We start from the raw sequence: 25,570 nt of genomic DNA on the forward strand, positions 1-25,570 counted from the left end.
TACTTTCTCAGCAACTTTCTATCTTGCTAAGCTCATCAATTATTAAAAAAAAACCAAACAAAAAAGCAACTGTCTTTTGGAGGGGTGATACACCAACGACAAAAATCCAAGCCTCATCTCATGGCAGAGCTGACGAACTGCTCTCCTCATTGTGTCCAACGACAGGACAGAGTGGCAGGACATGAAATACTCATCTCTCCAAAGCAAGAATGCCATATTTAAATAAAAAAATAGCAGGAGATAATATTACCTCCAAGATGAAATTACAAGTTTAAACTCTTTACAGGAAAATATTCCTTTAAGAGCTTTAGCGACTTTAAAAGGTCCCTTTAAAAATCCTTATGCTTAATGTATTTTTAGACAAATATTTTTATGAGTACAAGATGAGCAAGTTCCCCACTGCTTTAGACTGTTCCTATGGAAACAAACCCATTGGCAAACAGGAGTCCTGAACAACTCTGATGCCACTCTCTGTACCCCGCTCCTTTTAGCAGGAAGAAATCACCATTTAGAAATCCAGAAGTCTAGAGGGCCAATTATGCAGGCATCAAGGAACTGCAATCAACAGAATCCAAACAAAGCTCTCCAAATCCTGAAGTGTATGAAATAGCAGGAGGCTTACTTACTGACCATACTTAAGTCACTTTGTGCATGGAGAATGGACTCACGAAATTAATTCTGAATTGATAAATGCATGTCACATCAAGACAGCTGAGAATCCACATATTTAATCTGTAGATTGGAATCACAGTTTTGGTCCGTATGTGTAGGTAGTGCCAATTTTAAAGATTAAGATGTGATTAAATGATTTGTTATGAAAGAATAGATGCAGCATAGAGATGTGCTCCATAGTACTCAGACTTACTACTACAACTACTAACTTCTGCCGGAAGCTTCTGGAGGCAGATAGGGAACAGACAGCTGTTGACATGTATTAGCTTGCATTTGGTGTGGCGAACTAAGTAAACAGGGTGGGGCAAAGACTGCTACAGAGGAGAATTTAGCACAGAAAGACGACAGTGATTCAAATCAAGCACAGTCTGAGCCTGCCCTTCTACAATCTGGCACTTCCTCCCAAGACGCCAGATGAGGGCTAAAGTCTACAGCGTGTCATCATCGCAGAGCACATTTTCCTTTATCAGTCAGAGCTGCCCAAGGGCCGACGGCTCCATGACGGGGAGGTGTCAGAGAGCAAAACGCGATTCTTCAGTGATGTGAGAGAGGGATGGAGGTGCCCTGAGATTCCATATGCCTGTTCTGCCCAGTGTCTTCCAAAGTAAAGGTAAAGGCAGCATGACAGTGCTGCAAGGGCTGTCACTGTCATTTCTTGGAAGAGACTCTCCAGGAGGCCATTAAGTGTCCCCTGCTAGAAATAGTTCAGAACAGGAAAAATACACGTCAAGACAAAACCTGTCGGGAACAGGGACAGTGAAGGAGCGAAGAATCAGGTGGGTTTTTGAGATCTAGTTCCATTCCAGTTGCTATGATCTTCCAGCATAAACCCCAAAATTACTCTGATCTTTTGGTACAATAGGCATCTAAACCTATGGGATTTCTTTTGCAGGAGTAAATATGAGGTCAAAGCAGTTTGTGTTATCTACAAAACAGGAAAGTGATGAAGAACTTTAAAGTACTTCAATCAATGCTGTGAAGTTTACCATTGCACCAGTGAAGTTTTGCCTTTCCTACAGGATGGATTGCCTTTTAACCTCAAGAGAAAGTTTCTGCTTAAGTCCCTGGGTATCTCCTCCCAAATACTTACTCCTTACAGGTGAGGATTTCTGGAAAGAGACTATGAGCTTCCTAATGTCACCTGTAGCATCACAGACCCTGGTGGTGCATAATCTATATGTGAGAATACCCACTGCTTTTGTGGTCAGACCTTGGTGAGTGGCTAAAAACCTCAGATACATTATTTTCATACTGCTAACTACCATGATTCATCCATTTCTATGCTCCAGGGAGAAAAACAGCAAAGAAACACTTAGTAAGTCCTCAATTTCATTTAACATTGGTAATGAGCATCAAGCAAGCTGTGGGAAGCACAAAAACCCAACCTCATTCCAGTTGGACTGGCATTTAATAAACCTAAGCAACTCTGGAAAAATAAAGATTCTCAGGAGGTGGGTGGCACATGGAAAGATTAATTTGTGTTAATTAGAAGTTGTGGAGGAGGAATATTTTGAAGGGGGGGAAGCAGTTTCAAAATTTCAGTGATCAATGTGATAAATACTAATTAGCCAATTATTTCTGCATGGTGGCAAGCAGCTTTCAAAATCATTTCTTCTGCAACTGTCACACCTCCTGTTAAGTGGCTAAGACGTGCCCCACACAAGCCTAAGACATAACTATTCCAAGCAGGACCAGTTTGCCTCTCAGCAATACCACTCCTTTTATCTTACATCCGATAAGGGCAAACGAAGAGGGAACCGAGGCTCTTCCAGAGAATCAGTGTTATCTCAACTGGACATTCAAACAGAACAAGTGAGATAGACTAACTTGCAGAGGCAAAAGCTTGACATGCGAATGAGAAAGACTAGAAACAGAAGCTACTGTGAACATCCCAGCTCAATATCAGTTATGTCGTAAGGCTGTTTATATACAGACTGCCATCCTCTTGCCCTAAGCAACAAGCCTTAAAACTCTGTGATGTACTAAGCCCAGGATTCAATTATTCTTGTTATGAAAAAAAAAAAAAAAAAAAAAAAAATCACATCCCAGACTAAGTGCTGATGATCAGGAAAGAGAAGAGAGGGAGGGAAAGACAGAGGCACACATGATCCAGAAGACAGTGACTACTATCATCTTGTTAAGGCTTCTATGGTATCATCAAACACGAACTAACCTGGAGAACCATACTCATGTCTTGGTAACCTACAGATCTTAGGCATCACTTCCATTAGGGTCTTGACATACTGAAGAATCGTCCCTTGTAACTATGAGAAAACAGACGTGTGTAAACATGTCAATGTTATTGAACTAAGAAACTTTACAACAAATTGCATTCAAACTACACATGAATCGAACAAGCTCTAAAAATCTTGCATTTAATTCTGTCAGTAATCATCCTCAAAAAGGCAGCTTTCTCAAATGCATGCAGTTGCACTTCGCTTCATACGGCATTAGCCACCTTTTGCTGCTACAGGAAGAGTGGCACAACAGCTAAGGCCAGGAAGGTAAAAGAAAGAGGAAATGATGTTCTTCTCCTACAGACTGTTTCTATTGTCTAAACAACTTTTAGATTTTTGGTTAAAAAGTTGCATTTTAATGCTTTCAAAAGCAACAAGAGAAAAATCCTTTGCATTAGGTATGCCTGGGACAGCTCAAACTGGCTATTCTGGACATACCAGTTAAGACACACCCAGGCTACAGCCAATCTGCCCTCCTCCCACTAGAACCCTATCTCATATCTGACTTCCTCGTATCTGTCTCCCTGCACCTGAACATCTGCATCAGACATCACCAGGATACCTCCCTCCAGGACTTTTAACCTTCTTTATAAATGCCTAAACATTCAATGCCACCTTTAATAAACTGAGATGATTTACCACCCAAAAAAAATGCCCCCAAAACTAACAAACCAAGACTCGACCCCAAACCACAAAAAGTATCTGTTTCCCTTTTTCCCTGAAGATTACACCACAGCACCCCTTCAAGCAGGTTCCAGCACTTCTAGAACATCAAAAACATTCTTGAAATATTGTGGGAATTAGCGTAAACAAACTGCCGAATGTGTCCCATGGCTGAAGGGAGATTATGAATGCTACAGCTACCCTCTGGTACAGCTGCATTATTTCAGCAGCGTGTTCCTTACAGGCAACAGAGAGAAGGAGGAAAAGACAACTTCTTTGACTTAAACTTATCTGCAATGCTTTGTGACTGTATACACAGATACTAATAACACAGCGAACAGCCAGTCCCTCAGCATTCCCCTAGTTACAGAAAAGGCCTTTTCCCACACAAGATACCCTGGCTGTATGGATAACTTCTGGTCTGAGCATTCTTTTGAACATGCTTGACGCGATCCATTGCTCAGATCAAGCACAGAGATTAAACCTTCTTTGTTACGAAGGCATCATCTGTCAAAGATGTTATTAATGAAAGTCCTGAAAAAGTAAGGCAGAAAGCACACTCCAGTTGTTCTCAAAAAATATCGACAAAGTGAATTTACAGTACAATCTGCAAATTGAAATCAACTAATCTGAAACATTCATACTTTCCCAGAGCTTACCCAGGACCTGACTGCATAGGTCTCCACAAATTAAATTCATCTCCAATGAAGAGTCCAAGTGTTTCAAAACATTGCTCAGGCTACCAAGGCACATCTTCTATTGCTCTCACAAGACACTGAGTGCTCTCAAACACAGTTTATACTGAATTTCAATGGAAGCAATGTTTTAATTAGTCTTATCTGAGATCTTACTTTCACTTTGTTGTTCTCAGGACTTTCCTGCCAGAAACCATTTGTAATAGCAGAAAATGAAAGACAATTGGCATACCAGGCTCTTGACAACTTTCAGCAACTCCTCCATCACCACAGCAATACCCTGATACCCAAGAAGTCTACAGATGACTTTAAAGTGAGGGGGGCCAACAAAATTCCTGTAGTTGCTGTAAATGCTGGAATATGCCAAATTCAGCGCCTAAAACAAGAGAACAGATATGATTAATTTCTGCTGACTGCATCTTTATAATAATCTCATTTAAACAGCTTTTTAAAGCATACTAAAAATAATAACTTGGTATCTCTCTCTCTCTCTCTCTCTCTCCAAGAAGTTAAATGCAAAGCTTCCCTTTTCTAAGGCAGGAACTCCAACCAAAATGTCTGTAGTAGCAAGAAAACCTTCTAAATACTGTTTTTTTCCACTTACCATTTATAAAGCCATGAACATTTCTTCTTTTGTATTTTTCTATTTACATAGGTATAAAAGGATATGAGTACTCAATGCCAATGTTCAGATCCCTGAATTTAAAGCACAGCTTCTATTCCTCGATCATCCATTTTACGTACAAAACATCTTGAGAGAAGTTACTTCATTTTTCAGTTCCTAATAGGTGTTTTAAGTCTCTGAGGACTCAACTACAAAAAAAGCACCTTCTGCTGTTACTGCTCTCTGCAACTAATTAATAAGGATCTCTCTTTTTCAAATCCCTTAGCTGTACACAAGATCAAAGCAAATCTAAGCCTGAGATGCAACCTCATGGAAATTATTCTGGAGTTGTATAAATACGACCAGGTGCTTTACCGTATTAATGACTATTTCTTCAAAGTGAACACAACTGTACAGACTGACGTTGTGTAGGGATTTAGGAGCTGTTTGCTGAACCTGCAGATCAAAAAGGAGTTAGCTAACGTAACATCCTCCATTTCTGTAAGTGTACTGTTCTCCTAACATCCTGAAATTTAATTTTAAAAGGGAATCTTGTTAACCATTCTCGCAGAAAGTTCTGTTGTGTTTCCTTTTCTTTTATACAGTTTTCATTCTAATATATGCATGAAAGACAGAACACTTAGACTTTCAACTCCACACACACCAGCTGTAACAGAAAATTTTCCTTCACCAGTATCCAGGAAGAACACTGACCTTCCCTTCAGTGCAGCTCCTACTCCAATTAACCATGCAAGTCAATACCAGATGCTGTAATACATGGCACTGCACAAAGAAACCACTAGGATTCAAGTCATGAAACTTTATCAAGCTCTTGGAGGATTTTGGTCTCATAAAAGAGCTTACAAATCATCTATCAGAAGAGGTCAGGATAGAAGATACACATTCTTATTTATGTTGTAAATCTCTATATCTCCAACATGTTTTGAACTGTGGTCTTAGAAATGTAAAAATTAGATTCTAGACTGATATATAGCAAACGCAAATTTGGCAACAGGTTCTTGACCATCTTTTGTGGATGCCCTAGATGTACTTCACAAGCCCTCATGGGTCAAAAATTGTTGCACTGTGAAAGAAATACATGAAAGTACAGGCTCAGAGGAGACCATCTAAGTCAGAACAAGAGAGAACTAGAGATTCAAAACCAACTTTTTGAATCAGCCAACTCCTGACCTAAGTGAGAAACTTCCCATATGTTATCAAAACACACATAAAAACACCACATTAATTTTACCATGCTTCAACAACCACAAAGTTATAACCAGCAATTTATTTCTCAATGTGAAAATCCAAGCAGCTGCCAGTACTGAAATTTAGTTAAAGATTTAGTTATATTTCTTGCAGGCCTGAACTTCTGCCTCCATCTGTGTGATGAAACTATACAGCAAGACTGCCTGACCTACAGAAGGTGGGTTTTGGGGGTATTTTTTTTTTCTCACTTTGAGGGTCCTGGTGAGCAAGAGGCTGACCACAAGCCAGGTATGTCCTCATGGCAAAGGCAGCCAACAGCCAGCAAAGCTGCATTAAGCAGAGCACTGCCAGCAGGGCAAGGGAGGCGATCTGTCACCTCTACTCAGCATGGGTGAGACACACCAGAAATACTGGGTCCAGCGGCAGGCTCTCCAGTACAAAAGGGACAACAGGAGAGGCCAGCGGTGGGCCTCGAAGATGATTAAGGGATTGGAGCACCTCTCCTGTGAGGAAAGGCTGAGAGAGCTGGGACTATCCAGCCTGGAGAAGGCTCAGGGGGATCACATCCACATGCCTAAGTGACTGATGTGGGCAGTACAGGCAATGGAGCCAACTTTGCTGCACGGTGCCCAGTGACCGGACAAGGGACAACTGGCACAAACAGGAAATCCTCAGAAAAAACTTCACTACTGTGAGGGTGGTCAAACAGAGAGGCTGTGGCGTGTCTGTCCTCAAAGATATTTAAGACCCAACCAGACACATCCCTGAGCATCCTGCTGCAGGTCACCCTGCCCTGGAGAGTCCCCTGACCTCAGCCACCCGTCAGTCCAGGAAGTTCTGTTCTAAGGACTGTGGCCTTGTGCTGATTTTGTGGAGGAGGGCCATTTCCAAATGAAACACTTTTCTGGGAACACAAACTAAAATAGACACTTGGTTAATTATTAGACTCCTAATACACGATGCAGTCCTGCTACTACATCAGAGCCGGCTAGAAGACTGAACCCTCAACACACCCCACCACACGGACAGCATAAAGCTGCACCCCTCTAGTACAACGTGTGCATTTCCATAGCTCTCCACAGGCACAAGAGGTTTCTGGGGCATCAACAGGGGATAGAACTGCTAAAACCTTAGGAAAATTTGTACCGATGAATGTCCCCATCCACTAAGCACTTAAACAATTGTCCCTAAAAAGGGAGATTTAATCTTTTGCTTTTGCTGTTTCCAGCCAGGTAGGTCTCCACAATAAATATGCCCACACTATCTATTTAACTATAGCACAAGAAGAATTTTACAGAATTTTACTTCAGTAGGTTAAAGTGTTTTACTGCTATAAGGTTAAGGGGAAGGAAATCTTCCTCACAGAGAAGAAATTTGTCATAGAAAAGCAAGCCCTAAAAACTTGATTTCAGCATTTAAAAACTCACTAATACATAACAATAAGAAGCCAGCCAATCTAAAAATACATCTTTCTTTAATGTAACCCTCATGGGGAAAGTACCTAAAATGGTCCACCTGTAAATGCTGGATTAGCGGAGCGTTATGAACTGTGACAAGGGATTTAGAAAACACCACCACACACCACCACTGCTTCCCCCCCATGACGCACAAAAGCATAAAATGCTTAGGGAAGGAGCCACTAACAAAGGGGGGTGGGGGTGGAGAGGGAGGGAAGGAAAGAAGGAGTTCATTATTTTATAAGCTATGCTTGCTCCCTCCCCTACTTAAAATAAATAAATAAATAAATAAAAGAGTTGCTAGTTGCTGATGTCATCAAAGTGCTAACATTAATCACTCACAGCATCACTGGTACAGGCACAAGAGCATATAACAGAGATGTTCAGGCAGTACACTGTCCAAGGAGAGGCAAGCAAGAGAGGGGGGAAAAGACATTTTTCTCCTGTATGTTCTTTGAAAAGCAAGGCAACAGCATCTTTAGACAAGATGTGCTCTTGCATGAATTTAAGTGGAAGAGACAAAGAAACCATGCTACCAGCAGCACTGCAGAAAAAAAACTGAAAGCATGAAGCAATGAGCATTCAGTCCAGGGAATCCGAGGGGAAGAAAAAGCTAACTGGCAAGCAGAGATCAGGCAGGAAATAACTCATGTGAAAAGGGATACAGAGAACTTAGTGTTTATATCATTTCCACAGCAGCAACACCGTACGAAAATTCTGTTCTGAAATTTCCATCAGGAAGTGACGGTAAGTACTGACATTTTAATCCATAAAACATCAGATGGGTTTTCCAACATTTACATGTCAGTAGTTATGTGTCTTCCAGTAACTGGTGTTTTGTAGTAACAGAAATGTATTATTGGTGTTTAATTAAAATCCAAACATTCTACATACAAAATCCCATGAGGATGAAACTATTGTCTCTAGACTGTGTTAGGAAGAGTTCTATAGAAAATAAATTATAATTTTAAGTAATGGGGATCTATCAGCTAAAGAGAAGACAACTGAGCAAGTAAAAGCTCTCATCTTACTAATGTGCCCGATTTTAGTATCGGTAGAAGCTGGGTAGATGCCAAAATGTGTCTGCCTAATAAGTTTATTTGATAGCAAACTCGGATCCTTTATATTGTTGCTGTATCAGAAAGGGTTCACTTATCACATGATTAGAATAGCAGCGTCTACCCAGATCGGTCATACCTAAGGTTTTACATTATAATGAAAATAAATGTACATCTTTTTCTTCCCACTTCCCAAAAAGTTTAATCCAAAAGCCATGAGCAGAAATTTTCGTACATAAACAGTCATAGAATTCTTACTATTAATGTAATATAACTATCAAAATCTCACTAAAATAATTCATATTTTGCCAGCCCCCTATATAGTATAAAATAAAAGTATTACAGAATAATTTCAGAATGTTATGAACAAATCTTACAAGCTTTCTTCAACAGGAGAATTTTCAATAGCTAATTTAGTCAGTGACTTTGCATTTTAAATATGATCATAAAAAAAATAAATTGATTTTTACAATGAAGTCATAAATAATTAAATACAGTGTTACCATCACGGGCATTTATCTTCATTTAAAAAGTAAGAGACTTTCGCAGTGGAAAAAACTTTCACGACTACCACTAGAAACTGACTATTAACTAATATGATCAGATTAAATTGCTGAGGTAGGCTCTTTTTCAAAAGTTACCCTACAACAGGAAAAAAAACCCCAACATGCCAAACAAATGAAAACACCCAATGGCTGTTATTATAATATATTCTCTAATAGCTGTGTTTAGAAAATTGCAGAAAATAGATGTTTTCCTTTCACTGTTTACTGTGGTAACACAATGAATCTCAAAATATTGGAAGTTTTTTTAATTTTGATTTTATTGTGAGGAGTATAAGTTCAGTGCAGCCAGCCTATGGAATTACATTCAACCACTTAAGAACAGAAAAGAGTATTAGTAATTTTTTTAAAACCCATTATTTACCCAAAAGGTATGCTATAGTGAAAGTTGTATTTCACTAGCTAAGCTTAGCTTGAGAAAGCTTTTCCAAGAGGCCGACTAGCATCAAGACTAAATATGGTGATACTGATGCCACCGACGTACAGTCATCACAGCCACTGCAGTGGCTACAGATGTGCTAACTCACCAGCAAAAGGTGGAGAATATTGGCAAATAAGAAACTAATGTAAAATTATACTGGAGACAAAATAGTATCTGGTGATGCTTCCACATACTGTTTTGTTTTTCAATTGATTGTGACTGGCAAAAATGAAGCCTTGCGGATGGTAGAGGAATTCATCCCTCATTATCCACTCCTGCCACTCCTCTCTTGCCACTTAATGTAAGAAAATTCATTACTCAAAAAAGCAAGATTTGAGATTATATAAACCACCAAGTAAATAAAATGCAAGATACTCCGACTAGAGCAAAAAACAACGGCTGCATTTCTTTTTCAGACATTGAAAAACAAAAAAACTGTGAGAGGATGTAGTACCCCAGTTGCAAATTCTGCAAAACATACTGTCTCTCATGGAGACAAGATACAACTGATCGCCTGTACAGGCAGCAGCTCTGGCCAAATTTCTATAAGCATATGTTTATTCTTTCACTTGAGAAAGAAATACATAGGTTAAAATACCTCTCTCAAACTTCATGAACTCCCCACTCCCACTTTTACACAGCAGTACCAATGATAAGAGCATAGTTTCCTAATAAACTCCTTTCCTAAATTACAGAGCACTACGATTAAGATCCTCACGACATCCCCAGCACTGCAGCTTCTCAAGTTACCTCCCTGGGAAATAAACATCTTCCCTTTCCACAGCAAGGTCAGCACCAGGCAAGAAAAAAGCCCACCCCAGCAACATCCCAATGGGAATAACCGTCCAAAACATCACAGGAAACACAGCGACGGTGATTTGGCCAAAAATGACTGGTTGTGTCGACAGCTTTTATAGCATCATGTACCACCCTAACTGGAACAGCATGCTATCCAGTTACTCAAGAAAGAGCTTTCAGAAGGAAGACAGGGTGCCCACCAGTCTCTCCTCCTATGTTGTTGAAAACCTAACTCCACTAACAACATACATTGTGTGTGTGACCTGCCAGTCCGCAAACCCCTCCAGTGACCAATGCAGAGTTTTTAACACGCTGGAACAAGACCCGGCATCTGCGAGCAACACCAAGAAAGAGCTGGCACTGGGCATCTGGCTCACCAGCAGCATCCTGCTCCTCATCATCGCTGCAATCCTCCTCTATGGCTGCCTGCACCTCCTGTGCCGCAGGAGACATGAGTGCTTGCAAGGGCGAAACAGTACCTCCAAACAAGACCACAGGAAGGTGTGGACCAAAAGTGCAGCATATGACCCAGAGGAGCTCAGCCGGCAGAGCCAACTGATGCAGGACATTGAGGAAAAGCATCCAGGTGGCATCCAGCTAGCCACAATCATAGGGAATCCCTCAGCGTGCAAGGAGCCCATCACAGCAGCTTCCAAAAGCTGGGAACAAGTGCCAGCGACAGGACAGTGCTCTGCTACAAATTAAGAGACCTTTTGTCAGGGAGATTTTTACTACATACAACATTCCAACTGCTTCAAATACATCACGTGCACAGCTGGCACTCACAACGGGGAGCTCCAACCGCTCACTGCACGCCTGGCTGCCCCTCCGGTGTCACGTCCCTTTCCAACAGCCTATACGCAGCCAGAGGTACTCGGAGGCAAAGGTTCAGATTCCCAAGAAATGAGCACTCCATTACTCAAAAATGAAGCATGGAGCAAACAACTGGTTTACATGTCAAGGGGATTTTTTGGTTGCTTTTCTTTAGCCTGAAACAGCAAACAAATATAAAAAAGAATCACAAGTGACCAAGAAACTTTTTTTTTTTTTTTTTTTACTAGCATAAATAAAACTGAGTAGAAGTTTTCAGACCACAACCCAGGCTGCTGTGCTACAGGCAAGTGGAACATACACCCCGAGTGCAGTGGTTTGCCAGCGTGACTTTTACCCCCACAATCCCAACTGCTTCTCAGACTACACACGGCAAACTACCACACTCAGACCACTTCGCCGACCACGGTGCTCTCCCATAGCTCCCATCTGAATGAGGTCAGTCTCAGCATGTAAGCTAAACTCACCAGGATTTTAAGAGTATCTTCCTCTATCTTTGAAATTTTGCCTGTCTAAAACATAAGCAAGATAGTGACTCTGTAAAGGACACTTCCAACGAAACTAAGTAAATACCCTCGGCTACTGTATTTCGCACACTTCTGCGCCCACCACCAGCCACCTTCTGCGCCACTCCCTGAAGAAGAAATGGAGTTCAGAGCAACAACTCCTGGCTCTTCCTTTTCTCTTTCTATTTCAATTCTAATGATAAAACTCATTCACCAGCTGCAAATTTCTATACAGCCACATAGTACATTTTGTGTAATGAAGGGGCAAGGAAGTAAAACATGCCAAAACATGTTTTATTTTTGTAACAAGAAAATCTGCCGATCATCACACTCTGCCTTGAGCTTCATGGGGCAAAGTGCCAAGAAGGACCCACTGGACAGAAATCTGTTCACCCTCACAACATGGCAAGTTTTGCCTGGCTTACGTGTATAAGTCACCCTGTTTTAAATCTCTTAAGTGCATCTGCATTCCATAAAAACATATTAAATCTTAGTATCGCTGTATAGTAAGGTATGTCTAAAAAACAAAAATACACTGTGACTGCAGGCATTTTAAACTGGCATTGATATGAACATATGTGTAAAGTCAGCTCTTGTTGACACTGCCTGGTTGTACCAGTAAAGGCTGGAGAACTGCTAGCTGGGCAGCTGCCATCCCTTCCCACTGTGCCCTGGAAGCCAAGGGGTTGTAAAATTTTGGCGAGAGAATGCCTGCTGAACATTTCACAGCAGGCAGCGAGTCTTTTCAGCTACTGTATTTTGACAACATTTCCCACAACTTGTGAAAGATACCGACTCTCGTGCTGCTAGGAAGACACCAGCTGGCTAAGGTCGATGCATCTTCTTTACTTCTTTTCTACTAGGATAGGTAGGATAGACAGGAACGCACACTGAATGGAGGCGAGTATTACTTTTAGAAAATACTTCAAAAGGTGTCTTTATTGTGGTGTTAGCAATAACGTGTTCTCCACCTCCTACATAGCATTTCTTCCAGCTGACATGTTTTTCTTTGTCTTACACATCAGTCTTAAATAAACTGTGATGATGACAAGTTTACTGCTGTTTTAAATGAAGGCATTTCATGAAACAGACACAGAAAAACTACCTTCAGAGCATGAAGCCAACACTACAGGTGCATTACCAAAAAGAGGCAGCTGGGTAGCAGGGACAGAAAAAAATGCTTTAAAATGATCTTGTAATCAAATTAACAGTAACACTTCTCTTACTAGGATTTCATCAAAGAGAAAAAAATATTTTAAAGGGATGGAGCCAAAAGACATATTCTCATCTCTGCCTGTGTCTGGGGCCCTTGAAAACCTTTTTATTTCTCAGCATCTCTGTTTCTTTATTTGGGTTTTAAGGGAGTCCAACACATGTATTTATATGTTATACACACATGTATATACTACACCAAGAACAAGGAGCAGCTCAGTCTTGAAGCAGTGTTGAGGCAATTCACCTACTGAATTGTGTTATTTATACACAAACACATATATACAAAAATACATATGTATATATCAGATTGAGAAGGCAAGGAGCTACTATGGAAGTGCTCCCAGGAATGGGATTTATCTCACCTAAATATGAAATCATTTCACCCAAGGAGTTTACTGTGTACTACTTAGACAAACATTCATAACACCCCATGAGCAACAGACCATCTCAACTGTTGCAAATGAGCAACGCATAAGGAATGCCATCTGACTTCTGCACTAGCATTGAAGAACTTGCGTCACCACACACTTACAGAGCTACACAACTCTTCAACTCTTGGTCAGAAAGTTTTATTACATATTTGTTCAGGTTGATTCTGGCAATTCTGTGTTTTAGTAGTTCACTGTCCAGTTTTAACAGTGATCTAGTAAGTGGCAAGCGTTCTAAGAGATTACTAAACTTGTAACAAGATGCAACACAGTGCAAATTGGTTTCAATTTGGGCACCAGCAATAGATAAAAACCATTATATTCATACAGAGAAGTATTTTCCAAAAGGGGTCCTTTTTCATAAAACAAATGAGTTAGCATCTAAAACACGTGGAAGACATACAAGAATTAAAATCTCTGGAAAATGTTGTATAAGCCAGAAAGGAAGCTCTTAAAATTCTGTTCTACGCAACCTCTACAAAACCAGGTATTTCATCAACATGTAAATTTAGTATCAAATCCCCAGAAAAGACTCTTTAGTATATAGTATACTTATACTAAATACACTATAAAGTATTTTATGCATCCAGCCCATGTTGCCAAATGTCAATCTGCTAACATTCATTTTATTAAGCCCACACACTTCACCTGAGTAATGGGATCTCAACGACCACGCTCAATGAGTTTTTAAAATACTGCAGCTCACTTAAAAGGCTGCTGAACTTTTGCAGGTTGGCTTCTTCCCACTTGACATCTCTGCTCCCATGTCAGACAGGAGAACTAAGTTGTATCTGTGGGCTTCTGTTTTGTTAATTGGATGAAGATACCACTCAGAAAACTTTAGACGCAACAAAGAATGTGGACACACCTGTATATGCTAAGCATCCATACACATAAATATAGATCAAATGCTTTGATCCATTTAGAAATATGTGAACACTCTGAGATCAAAACTAAAAATTTCTTTAATTACTCTTAAGCAAGCACATTGCTTGTGCAAAGCTTCTGCACAGAAAGTATTTCACCACTACAGTCCAATACATGTATGTATGAGTGTACAAATGCACAAGAAACCACAATGCTCTTGTCTTGACCTAAATGAACACCATGCATTGCTAAAGAAAAAAAAAAAACAAAAACCAAAAACAAACCACAAAGAACCCAACCTCCCAAAAACCACCAAAAAGCTCAAAACTAACCACCACCACCAAAGTCCAATAAGCAAAATAAAAAGTCATATTCTTTGGCTATATGATCAATGTGAAGTGCTCACCTGAATATCTTCAGTTGTTCAGAAACTCAAAAAAGACAATGAAACAAAAAATACATAGCTACTCCATACTTCACTATTATCCAGGAGGCAATTCAACGATACAACCATTAAAGGACCCAAACAGGGATACGCTCTGTGACAAGCCTAGCTATATAGTACACAGAATAACAGAATGCAATTATATCACATGCTAGAATGTGTAGCCTCTATCATACAAGAATTCCTTTCTGTTTGTTACTTGCTATGTACAGTAGAAATATCCTGCTGAAATTCTATTCAAATATCCTCAATTCCAAAATACATTAGATTCAATAATAAAACCGTACTCCTTTAAAAATTTAAAACTAGTCATATTTGCTAATATCTGCATATCTAGTTATGATATCTAGTTATGAAACTTGCTCCAGAAATGCATTTAAGAATCCTCTTGATTGCTCCTGCTCCTATAGAAAAATAATCAGATTTCTGAAAATGTATAGCTCTCAGAGTAAAGATTACTAAACTCATTTTAATAATGTAACCTGACTGATAAAAAAAAAAGGGTTCCCCAGTTAATCCACTGTCACCCACCCCACTGTATCATCATTTAGATAAATTAAGTTAGCAATCTCTACTAAATTTGGGGGAGGGGTTGCTCTTTAGACCGCATCTGGTGAATTCCTAAAATAGTAAGGAGCACAATAACTCTAATGTAAGAAAATCCCACTTTCCTATAATTTACTTTTCCTGTTGGAAGTACAATTATATAAAAATATTCATAGTACCAGACAATCAGCTGTTACATTCCACATTAAAGACATATGAACCTTTTTCCACCTTCTTTACATTTCAAAAGCATGAAAGTTTTACAAATGCAGCAGATATATTAGGACTGAAATTTGTAACTCCTGAGCTATCTCTTCAGTTCTCAAAACCTAGCTGGCTGGGCAAACCACTACACAGAGATTGCACCGTATAACTAGGATATGACGTGCAGAAAATAATAGTAAGAGAAGGACTAATTATGCTCATGTTTAAGGAGGAGCTAGATAATGAAAGTAGCTAGACATGAAAATGACACAGCGCACTTGTATAATCTACAAGGATAATTGAGTACATAATTGTAAAAGTTTTTTTTAGCCAACAACCTATAATTTGGTCCTTGTATTTTTATTGATCTTTTCCATACTTTCATTTTTCCTCCCTGATAGGCAAAAAGACAACGCAAAATTAAGAGTGACATCTTGTTAAATATTCTCAACTGATTTGCTGAAGATAACACTGCTGGTTTTTACTGCTGTTGGAAGCAGATCAGTATTTTTCACTGGATATTAAAGATGCAGATATACGTTCATGTGCTATGCCTTTAACTGTCATTAAGACTCAGGTAGTAATTCTGAAGTGTAATTAAATAAATGTGCAGGGATCAGGGAGAATAAATCTATCCCTCCAACATACAATACTGCACACATGAGCACAGCATCTCATCCTCTAAATACAGGCCAACATTCCTCACTTGGGTAGCTCCATGAAAGCCCATGACTATTGTCTTGCACCAAGCACTTTCTCAACTTGTCACCCACGTAAGCTCTTTTCCAACCTCAGCATTGGGCATTGCCTTAAGGCATAGAGTACACGACTGCGTATCATGTACAGCTCTACTGAAAACTTGCATAAACCTTCTAGGCACTTGTAATCTGCAACATAAGAAAGATGACGCTAAGACAGGAGTTGAGATGGCCAGAGGGCCAAGTTCATCACAACTTTAAGGTCCTTGGGTTGAAAATGCTAAAGAAATGTTACACTTTAAAAAAAAAAAAATTAAGCAGTTTCTTATCTGATAGTTTAGGATGGTCAGAATTCATATTCCTTTTAAGGCAGACAACATCTGAAGCAGTTTTTCCTATCTGTTCCCTTTTCTCCTGCCGTCACAGTCTTTATTGCTGTAACAAGGGAGCAGCTGCACCCAAGATGGGCTCTTGTTCTCACTTCACCAGATGACTAATTAATTTTTTCTTTGAGTCTGCTCTGCCACTATAAGCAACTGCGCAATGCAGGTGGTTGAGAGAAGGACTTATTTTGAGCTGTGTCAGATACGACTAACCGCCCAACTAATCACTTGCACTTTGGCTGAAACATATGGCAAGCTTCACAGCAAAGTCTGAAAAATAGGTGTAAGTTGAATTTAAAATACTCACAAAATGCATTTGAGTCCATTTTTAATAACTTTCATATTCCATAATTCCTATAATTAAAAAAGATACCTTTAAACATTAGCAAACCATAAACATAAAGAGAATTAAATCCCACCTTCGATCCGTAGAGATACTGTGGCTGTGCATTAGGCTGCTTATCTCTCTGGAACTCCTGAGAAAACGGTAGCACGGTCCGAACAAATCTATAAAAACAAATTAAAGAATTCATTAATTATACTTAGGTTAGTAAGTCTGTGCCTAATGCACCTTACCCTGTATAATACCACTTTTCTCTACACATAAAGCCAAAGCCAGACTGGTAGCCTTTCAGCCCACATTGAAACTGGGGAAGCATGTCGCCTGCATTGCCCAAAAGCCTGGACATAAATCATGAGGCAATCCTCCATCGCTTACTGGGACCCTGTTCTTCCAGTGGTGCGTAGGGTCCCAGCATTTTTCTCACCTCTACTCTAGCCCAGCCCAGCAAAAAGAGAAGCAGCTAACAAAGTAGCAATAGCCTCTCAGAGACAGTAAGGAAGTTCCTTGCGCTTCCCTTCCAAAATTAAGTTCCTGAGACCAAACTACACCTTCAAAGAAGAACGTGGCATTTCTGTTTAGTGTTTCGGAGCTCTTCCCCTCAAAGAAACTCACAGCAGGAGAAATACTTTAGGTTAATACCTTTAAAAAAGGGAGGAAGGCCATATAAAAAAACCAAAACTCATAGCAAAGGTAACGTTTCAAAAGTTTGATCCTACTTTAGCGTGAGCATGTACCAACGCAAACCATATGTACCTTTACCTTTTGTCCGCTGTTAAGAGGATGACAAGAGAACTACAGATGGAGTACTGCCAATGATAGGATCAAACAGCCCACTCCAAACTGAGGGCCCCAGAGTCAAAGAACAGTGCTTGGGCAGAACTTGGCAGCCATGAGTCCCCTGGTGAACAGGCAGCACCGACCCACTCCCCTGGTGTTGCCTGTTAACTGGTTAACGTGGTTAACGCATGTTTTGCAGCACTACAGTTTTAGTACAGAAGGAAATTAACATCTACTATAATTCTGATTCCACTTAACTTTACTAAACCGAGCAAAATTATTGGTACGTGTGTTTACATGTTGGATGGGTACTTTATTTTTTAACTCTATAAAAAGGATTTATTGGTAAATGGTGCAAAGCTGGACATACACAAGAGGAAAAACAACTATAAGAAGTGTACGTCAAATGTTTTTTGTACCAGATCAGGCTGTTCTGAGAGATATTCGAGTGAAATAAATGCTTCTAGGAAAAGGTTTGAGGAAAGGAACTTTGCAGTACATTATAGTATCGCAAGATACAATTATATTGATCTGGTTTTGTTTAAAATACGTTTGAATTTAGTCAGCAGACAAAATAAATGCTTCATTAATAAATTTTCCTAGAAAGAATATCTAATTTCTGGGTTTAATACATCCATTTTCTAGCTGAAAGTAAAACCAGCTGTGCTAATAAAAAATTATTTCACCAAACATGTGTAAATTGCACAATGTTGCTTACAATTACTTCCACTGTGTTTACTTCTGAGTATCCTGAAACATTCTTATGAGAATCTATAACTTCAGGACAAGATTTTCTGTATTTTTTTAACCTACTAAAAAACAAGTATGCCCACATTTTCAGCCACTTGTTCAAATATATTTTTAGCTCTGTCTTTCCAAAAGTACTTGTACTTGAAGTCCAGAAAGTGCTTGCATTTAGAGCTTTTGAGGAAAAAAAACAGATAATTTGTGTGTATTATTTTTGATACTCTACATATATACAATTTAAATCTTATATTTACATTTCCTCAGTTTACAAGATTCCCCCATTCTCTCCCATTTACACAGCAACTGGAAACTTGAGATTACTTGAATCTGTTCTCTGCATAGATACTTCATTAATGAGCTTACCAGAGATGTTGTTAACATTTGATAGAATTCAAAGTAATCTGCAACATATGTCAGTCCCAGAGATTACTCTATACCCCTTCTTTCTCTTCATCTCTCCAAATCCTATTCCTCTTTAAACTGACATCAATTTTCAAGCCCTAAGACAATTGCTAAAATTAAAGAAATTGAAAGAGATACCATGTCATTTGAGATAAGACTGGATTTCAGCGTGTAGATGCATTGGGCCAGAGATGATCTGTTACCACTAAATTAAAACCCTCACAAGGAAGAGTGTTTCAGAATCTAAATCTGGGTGTGTCCCCTGACTTTGGAAGTTGTAAATGTAATTCTTAGTCTTTTTAAAAAGGTATTATGAATATATTTGAATTACAATGTCATTAGTGTCTAGAAGCAAACCAGTCAGCCTCTATTTGTATTGAGAAGCAATCACAGCCTCAGAAATTAAATACTGGAGAAAAACTTCTGATGCACAGTCCCCGAGTTTCACCAGCTCTATACAAGCCCATGTAACTCTTGTGTGTTCCCCGGTGTTCCTCTACATTCTTGGGGGGTTCTCCATCTCTAATGTTCTAGAGTAGCAGCAAAATAGTCTCAAAGCTTTCTTAGAGACTCAGAGCAAGCACCAATTTTACACTTTCTTGGGTGAAAGCTGCCAAAAGAGGAAGACAGAGGTTAAGCAAAGGAAGCAGGAGGGCCTATGGCTATGACTGAGGATACAACAGGCTAAAGAGACTGCATAATTCTAGGTGGTATGTGACTAATCCAAATATATCATTGAGATTAATATTAGAGATTTCTTCCCTCAAAACTAAGGGCTATACAGAAACCTTTACAGTTCAGCATGATCTGCTATTCTTCAAACTTTTTGTGTATGTTTGGGGGTGTGGGGGTGCGTGGGGTGTGTGTGTTCGTTCTTTCTCTCTGACATCCTGTTGGTTGGCTTCTTCCTGCTCCTCCTCCAAGAAACAGAAACATCTCTTTGAAGGACTGAAGCTCTTTGTATATCAATGCTAAGGCCAGGCAAATTTTTACTTTCTCTCAGATACTGCTGGACGCAGGTTTTGGCACACTCCAAGATAATCAGGTCTTTTAGTTTTTAATCAGTGTTGATGATCTTACAGCAGTACATCCATTTTAATCAATGCAGGCTGTAAGCAGTCGAATTACATTAAGCAGATGAAAAGCTTGCTGGCTTACCAAAGCTTTGTGACAGTGATTGCTGATGGACAACATAAGCCCCAAAGTATTTTAGGGATCAAATAATTTTATATTGGTGTTTCTGTAATACCTACCAGGATGGAGTTCATAGTAACCACTTTACAAACTAAATGATTCTATTATTCTGTGATTCTAATCAAAATATCTATTTAAGACAATAAGGAGAAACCTACAAGAGACCACTTTGGTCAGTGAGCCTGCTGCCTTGCTACTGCAGGTACCAGATCAGACAATCAATCTCATTCATGAACTTTCTGAGCTTCATCTCAGAAGTAATAAGAGATCACAGTCCTCCCTCCTACCTTGTACAGAAAGTGTTCTTCTGCACTTCCCTGTCTAATCAGTATGAACACTTATTAACTTCCAGTCTTCTCAAATTAGTTTGTTCTCTCTCCCAGATGTAAGGGTAGCCCTACACCTCCTCTCTTACGGAATGCTATATCTAACCTGTCACTCTTGAACATGCATGTCAAGACAGAACAGGAGGCTACAAACTGAAGTGTGAGGAAACAGAGCATGAATGAGTAACAGATATCTGCCACTCCATTGCTATCACTTTTCCTTTTGGCAGAAAGACTTTTTTTGGGTTTTCTGCTGTTTTTTTAGGTGGAGGAAGGTACTTGACTACAGTCCCCCCTACTTTGCACAAGCTTATATCCCTGCACCATTTGGCTCTTTGTAGCCGAAACTAGGCAGTTTTCACTGCCAGTGCTACTTTTCAGGTTTGCTCCAACAGTGTCTGAAAGGGCTGAAATTTTTTCTGAACAGTGACTACGCCAGTACATGTAAGACAAGAAGACACAGCTGTTCTCTTATGAAAACTAGTCTCAAAAGCAGTATGAGAGAGACAGAGAGCTCAAAAAAGGACAGGGGAGAGGCATACAGGTAGGAAGACTGAAAAATAAAAAGCTTAGGTTTTGTTCATTCTTTGAAAAATCTGTATCCTCAGATGAAACATGTCATGCTGCATTTGGAAAAATGCTATACGCATTAATTTTTAGCAGAGAATACAGATTTGGATAGTCTGTTGAGAGGAGATGAAGCTACAAGTCTGGCTACTGCCTCCAGAATCTCGCGTCGTTTGTGTCAAGAAAGCACAAAAAATCCTCAATCCAACTAAATGTCTAGGCTGTCTCACACTTGCTCCTCTGTTAGCCCTCAATACAAAACAACCTATCATGGGAGAAGACCCAGCTTAGAATTAGTAAAGAAAACGAGGCAAAAAAAGGAATACTACAAATAGTGGAAAAGGAACAAAGGACAAAAACCTGGAAGTTGCCCTTCTGTCATCTGAACCCTATGGACAGCCCTAGTCCTCTTAACTCCATGAAGATACAGCAGAATGAAAATAACACAGATGTAAGCATAAGTGTGACAAAGATTCCTGGTGTGGAAAGTCCTTTAGCTTGGAAAAACATGTAACTGAGGGCCAATACAAGAGAGGGCTCTTAAAAAAAAAAATCCCAAGCAGCACAGAAAACACAAGTGGGAAATGGCTGTTCATGGTTATTTTCAGTATAAGAACTGGCAGGCAACTGCTTGAGATCAAACTAAGAGAGGGGTTTTTTTTTGTACAGCACAGTCTCACTGCAGACTCTTCATTATAGCACACATGAATGCCAAAACCTCACATAGCTTTAAAAAAAGGACTGGACAAAGCAATGGGGGAAGAAAAACGACCTGTAAAGGGCCAGAAATGCACTAACTTTGCACCATTTTTTTTTACAGAAACACCTGATCATTGCTAGATGTTGGCACATATCCTAGGAGAAAAATGACCACAAGCCTCCTCTGTTCTCATAACTGGCCTCTGCACGGCTGCTGCTGGCATCAGAACACTGGACTAGAGAGAGCCCTGACCTCACCTACAGTTCATATGTTCACGCCATTATCCAAACATTTGTTCTCTTTCTTTCATGATTGATAGCAGGTGGATTAAAAACACCCTTGGATTTCACTGCTAATGCCCATCTGCAGAGGTCCCCTCACTTATCTCCCCTATTTCTTCTCCACAAACTGTTGTGTCCAAGTTTGGACACAGCTGTGCAGCTGGCCAGCATTAATGAGACTAAATTTCAGAAAATCGGCAACTGCAATTATTAAATTGCTAAATCTTTTAATAGCAGCCTCACTGTTTAATCTCAGTACATTATCAGATATATAAAAAAAAATCTTAAGTCTGAAATAATTAAACATGCAATGTGTTTCAACACTTCTATGTGCATAGCCTTAGCCTTTGAACCAAACATCAGGGTTTCTAAACACTTGAACTCCCTGACAAATGTTTGAAATTATCACATTCAAGCATTCTTGGGAAAAGAGCTTCAAAAGGGTCTGGATACAATCTGACCAAAACACTAACTTTAAAAGAAGCAGCCTTACACCTAGGCTGTGGTCAAATTAATAAAAGGCAAGCCACAGGTATTACATATGTCCCAGGAGCTCTACCTCCAACTCTCCCCCACCAATAACGTCTGCTTTTCATCATGTTTATTTCTCTTTCTTCCATGCTTTAGTTGTTACTTTTCTTCCCTTGTTTACATGTAGCTTTCATGCAAGACATTACATGACCTATCAAGAGTCAAGAATTAATCTAGCAGCTCTGACAGAGCTCCTCACTGTACGCTCCTGTATTTGCACACAATAACCTATACAGTTGAATGCAGAGAAAGTTCATAAATTTAAAGTTCATACTAACAGCAAGGCGGTAATAGACATAATGAATGTGCTTAGGAACTACAAAAGGGCTAGAAACTCTCTGTTCCCTCTCCCAGCACAAATATCAATGGGCACTGTGTAGCATGGCAACACACACATTAATTCTCTCCACAATGCTGTTTTTGACCGAAACCAAAGTAATTTTTGATGAAATTGGACACATGGTACCCATACTGCCTAAGATCTAGCTCCCTTTACCGTCTCTCTTAAATTAATCACCCTGAATTAATTACCCGACAACCCTGAGGATCAGCCTAACTCAATTTGTGTATACATTTTTTAAACAGACAAACAACAGTCCCACAGGATCCTGCTAGTGTCCTCTGGCGTTCCTGCTCGCTTTCCAAACATTGTGGTCTGCGCTACGTCAGTCCTTATAGCCAGGATGAAAACAGACTGAACTGTTACAGGAGGTATTAAATGCCTTCCACTGAGGCCGACAAGTGAAGGATCAGCATTCCATCAAGATTTTCTTTTAATATTATGCTTATATGATTCTTAATACATCGCACTGAATATTCCAGTATTGACCTCCAGATATATCAACTGCACAGTAGCTTCCTCAGGAATACATTGAACTCTCAAATGTAAACAGACAAATGTAACAGGATTTTCTTGGCTACAACTTAACCACCACAAAAGCATTTCCCTTTCTGCCCTGGCCAGAACCCTGGATCTGAGATGCAACATAATCACCACAAAAGGTATCAGACAGGGAAGGCTCTCCAAGCAGACAGTGAGTGAAAGATGAGAACAGGCTTCAGCTTCCTACAGATCAATATTCAGTATCACTTTACTGTCACTTCAGAGTACTTTAACCAAAACCTGAGTAAAGGCTATAAAAGCAACACAAATCCTAAAAATAGCAAACAAGCAAGAAGCCCAGAAATGCAAAGTGTCAAGCACTTACTCAAATTTTAGATCCTATCTTCCTCTTCCTATTTCCATTACTCAGTCACCTTAGAGGCTGCAACTGTAGCTGCAGCGAACACGGAACTCTTCCCTTCTTGAGTAAACAATCCTTTTCTTCACATTAATGCAGAATCAGGAATATAATTTTATTTCCTTTACCTCATAGTTGAGGACCCTGTTTACCAAAGTATCTTCCTGATACACACTTTGCAATATTTTTGGACACAGTATATTTTTCAGTATATCATAGCTAAGCCATTAAAATGTCAGAATTTGGATGCTGCGGTTACATTTGATTTCTGTTGCAGGCAAATCACAGGCTTTCATACATTTGACAATATTCAGTAAAATGATTCATGCTGCTTCATTTCAAGTAAAGCATTAGAAATGGAAAACACACTAAATGAATGGAGATGGACTTGTCAGCATTTGCTGGGAAAGAAGCTGCAGGAGAGTGGTAGAACTGTTGCAAACAAAAGGCTGCCAGGCTAACCTGTTAGTGGATCCATTGTAGCAGTAGTTTGGAAGGAAATCATAATTGAGTTCCCAAAAGACATGAAGAGTTATTCTTCCGTAAGGGGCTGACACATTGTGATTGGCTTCTCTGAACATGGCATCAAAGCTGTCCAAGGTCATATATCTACTCAGAAGCTTGTGAGTCATCTTGTTTATCTCTATCAAGCCATCCAGCTCCTACAAAAAACAAGAGGAAAGAAAGGAAGTAGTGCATTTAATAAAGTGGATAAACTCAACAAGTATATAAATAACCTTGAGCAAATAGAAAACTAGAAAGAAGTCAAAATGAACAACTGAGCCTCCCCCAGTCTCTAATGATAAGCTGGAAAGAAGTGTCTTGGGATTGTTTTGTAACTATCTCCCACCAAAAACCTCTGAGACTTTAAAGGTATTCATTAAAATTGGTCCATACTGCAGATGGGTCTCAAACACAGATCTGTGCTAACTCCTCTTCCACTGAGCAAAAGTTAAAGCCACAACATTATTTAAAAGGGGTCATACAGGACAAGAAGCATCCTCTGCATTTCCTTCTTTGCAAGCTATCACAAAGTAATTTCTGCTCAGTAGGGCAACTGGTGAACTAACTTCTGTAGCAGTACTGGTAGCGATAACATCACATTTGCCATAAATCCCTCTCATGGTTTACTCCAGTGAAGAATCTACTAAGATGCAATGAAAGACCAGACCAGACATTTACAAATGTGACTACACGTGCTGCAGCCTACACTGAGCACTGCCGTTCATAATGTTTCTCCTCTTGACAAGAAGTTCCTGGTATGGTTTCTGGCACTTTCTTTAAAATAAAAAAATAAAAAAAAATATTAAAAAAATAATCCATCTCTGATATCAGACACTGAAAACACCAAACACAAAGAACACAACCTCCCACTGAATAAAAGCCCAAGCCACTGCTTTTAAAGATTGCTGTGCAATGACCTAGTAAAGGAATGTCCAGTGGCTTTGTTTAGCTGTGCATCAAACTCCTTGACATCTTCCCATACCATGCTGCCAGACTTAAATGCTCCATGTTTTCAAAGGATTTTCAAACCTGTGAGTAACAGTTAATTTAAGGAAAAACAACCACTATGCTCGTTATTACAGTATTGAGTCCAATCTGAGGGAAAAAAACTAGCTCAGTCTTTTAACCACCTTCATTTAATTTATTTGTCTTGAAAAATTGCAGAAACTACTGATTAGTTAAGCTATTAGATCTGTTTCTCACTGAGGAAACCAAGCAGTTTTCAGCAGAAATCATTTTGCAGAAAATGAAAACAAGGAGGGGCGGGGGGGGGGCGGGGGGGAGGGGAGTGGGGGGAGGTGGGAAGGAGCACCTTAGGTCTGCCACTTTCCAACTCAAGAAAGACTAAGAACCTGTGACCTGGTTGCAGCAGGTTTATTCTTTTCTGGACAAGGAAAGAGCAAGATTCTCAGTCTCAACAGGATTGGGACTTGCACAGTCCCATGTATGGCAGCATA

General features: G+C 39.6%; 2 protein-coding genes across 3 annotated transcripts in view; one reads left to right on the forward strand and one right to left on the reverse strand.

Moving 5' to 3' along the window:
* Nucleotides 1-25,570, reverse strand: part of CYFIP1 (cytoplasmic FMR1 interacting protein 1) — a 76,199-nt gene that overhangs the window by 11,986 nt on the left and 38,643 nt on the right. For both annotated transcript variants that reach the window (XM_080375303.1, XM_080375304.1), the window contains exons 22-25: nucleotides 24,072-24,271; nucleotides 16,920-17,007; nucleotides 4,500-4,643; nucleotides 2,846-2,936 (exon numbers count right to left, since the gene is read on the reverse strand). In XM_080375303.1, coding sequence (XP_080231429.1) covers nucleotides 2,846-2,936; nucleotides 4,500-4,643; nucleotides 16,920-17,007; nucleotides 24,072-24,271 — 523 coding nt within the window. The remainder of the gene's footprint in view (nucleotides 1-2,845; nucleotides 2,937-4,499; nucleotides 4,644-16,919; nucleotides 17,008-24,071; nucleotides 24,272-25,570) is intronic.
* LOC308058877 (fibronectin type III domain-containing protein 9-like) lies at nucleotides 4,650-16,801 on the forward strand. The gene is made up of 2 exons (XM_080375373.1): nucleotides 4,650-8,284; nucleotides 10,275-16,801. Exon 2 carries the CDS (start codon nucleotides 10,411-10,413, stop codon nucleotides 11,080-11,082), a length of 672 nt encoding a protein of 223 aa, XP_080231499.1. The 5' UTR covers nucleotides 4,650-8,284; nucleotides 10,275-10,410; the 3' UTR covers nucleotides 11,083-16,801.

This window comes from Falco punctatus, assembly GCF_963210335.1.
Source record: "Falco punctatus genome assembly, chromosome: 2".
NCBI classification, from domain to species: domain Eukaryota; kingdom Metazoa; phylum Chordata; class Aves; order Falconiformes; family Falconidae; genus Falco; species Falco punctatus.

What these genes read in the sequence shown, in the direction of transcription:
- LOC308058877 (XM_080375373.1), top strand. Translation starts at nt 10,411, where the DNA reads ATGGGAATAACCGTCCAAAACATCACAGGAAACACAGCGACGGTGATT.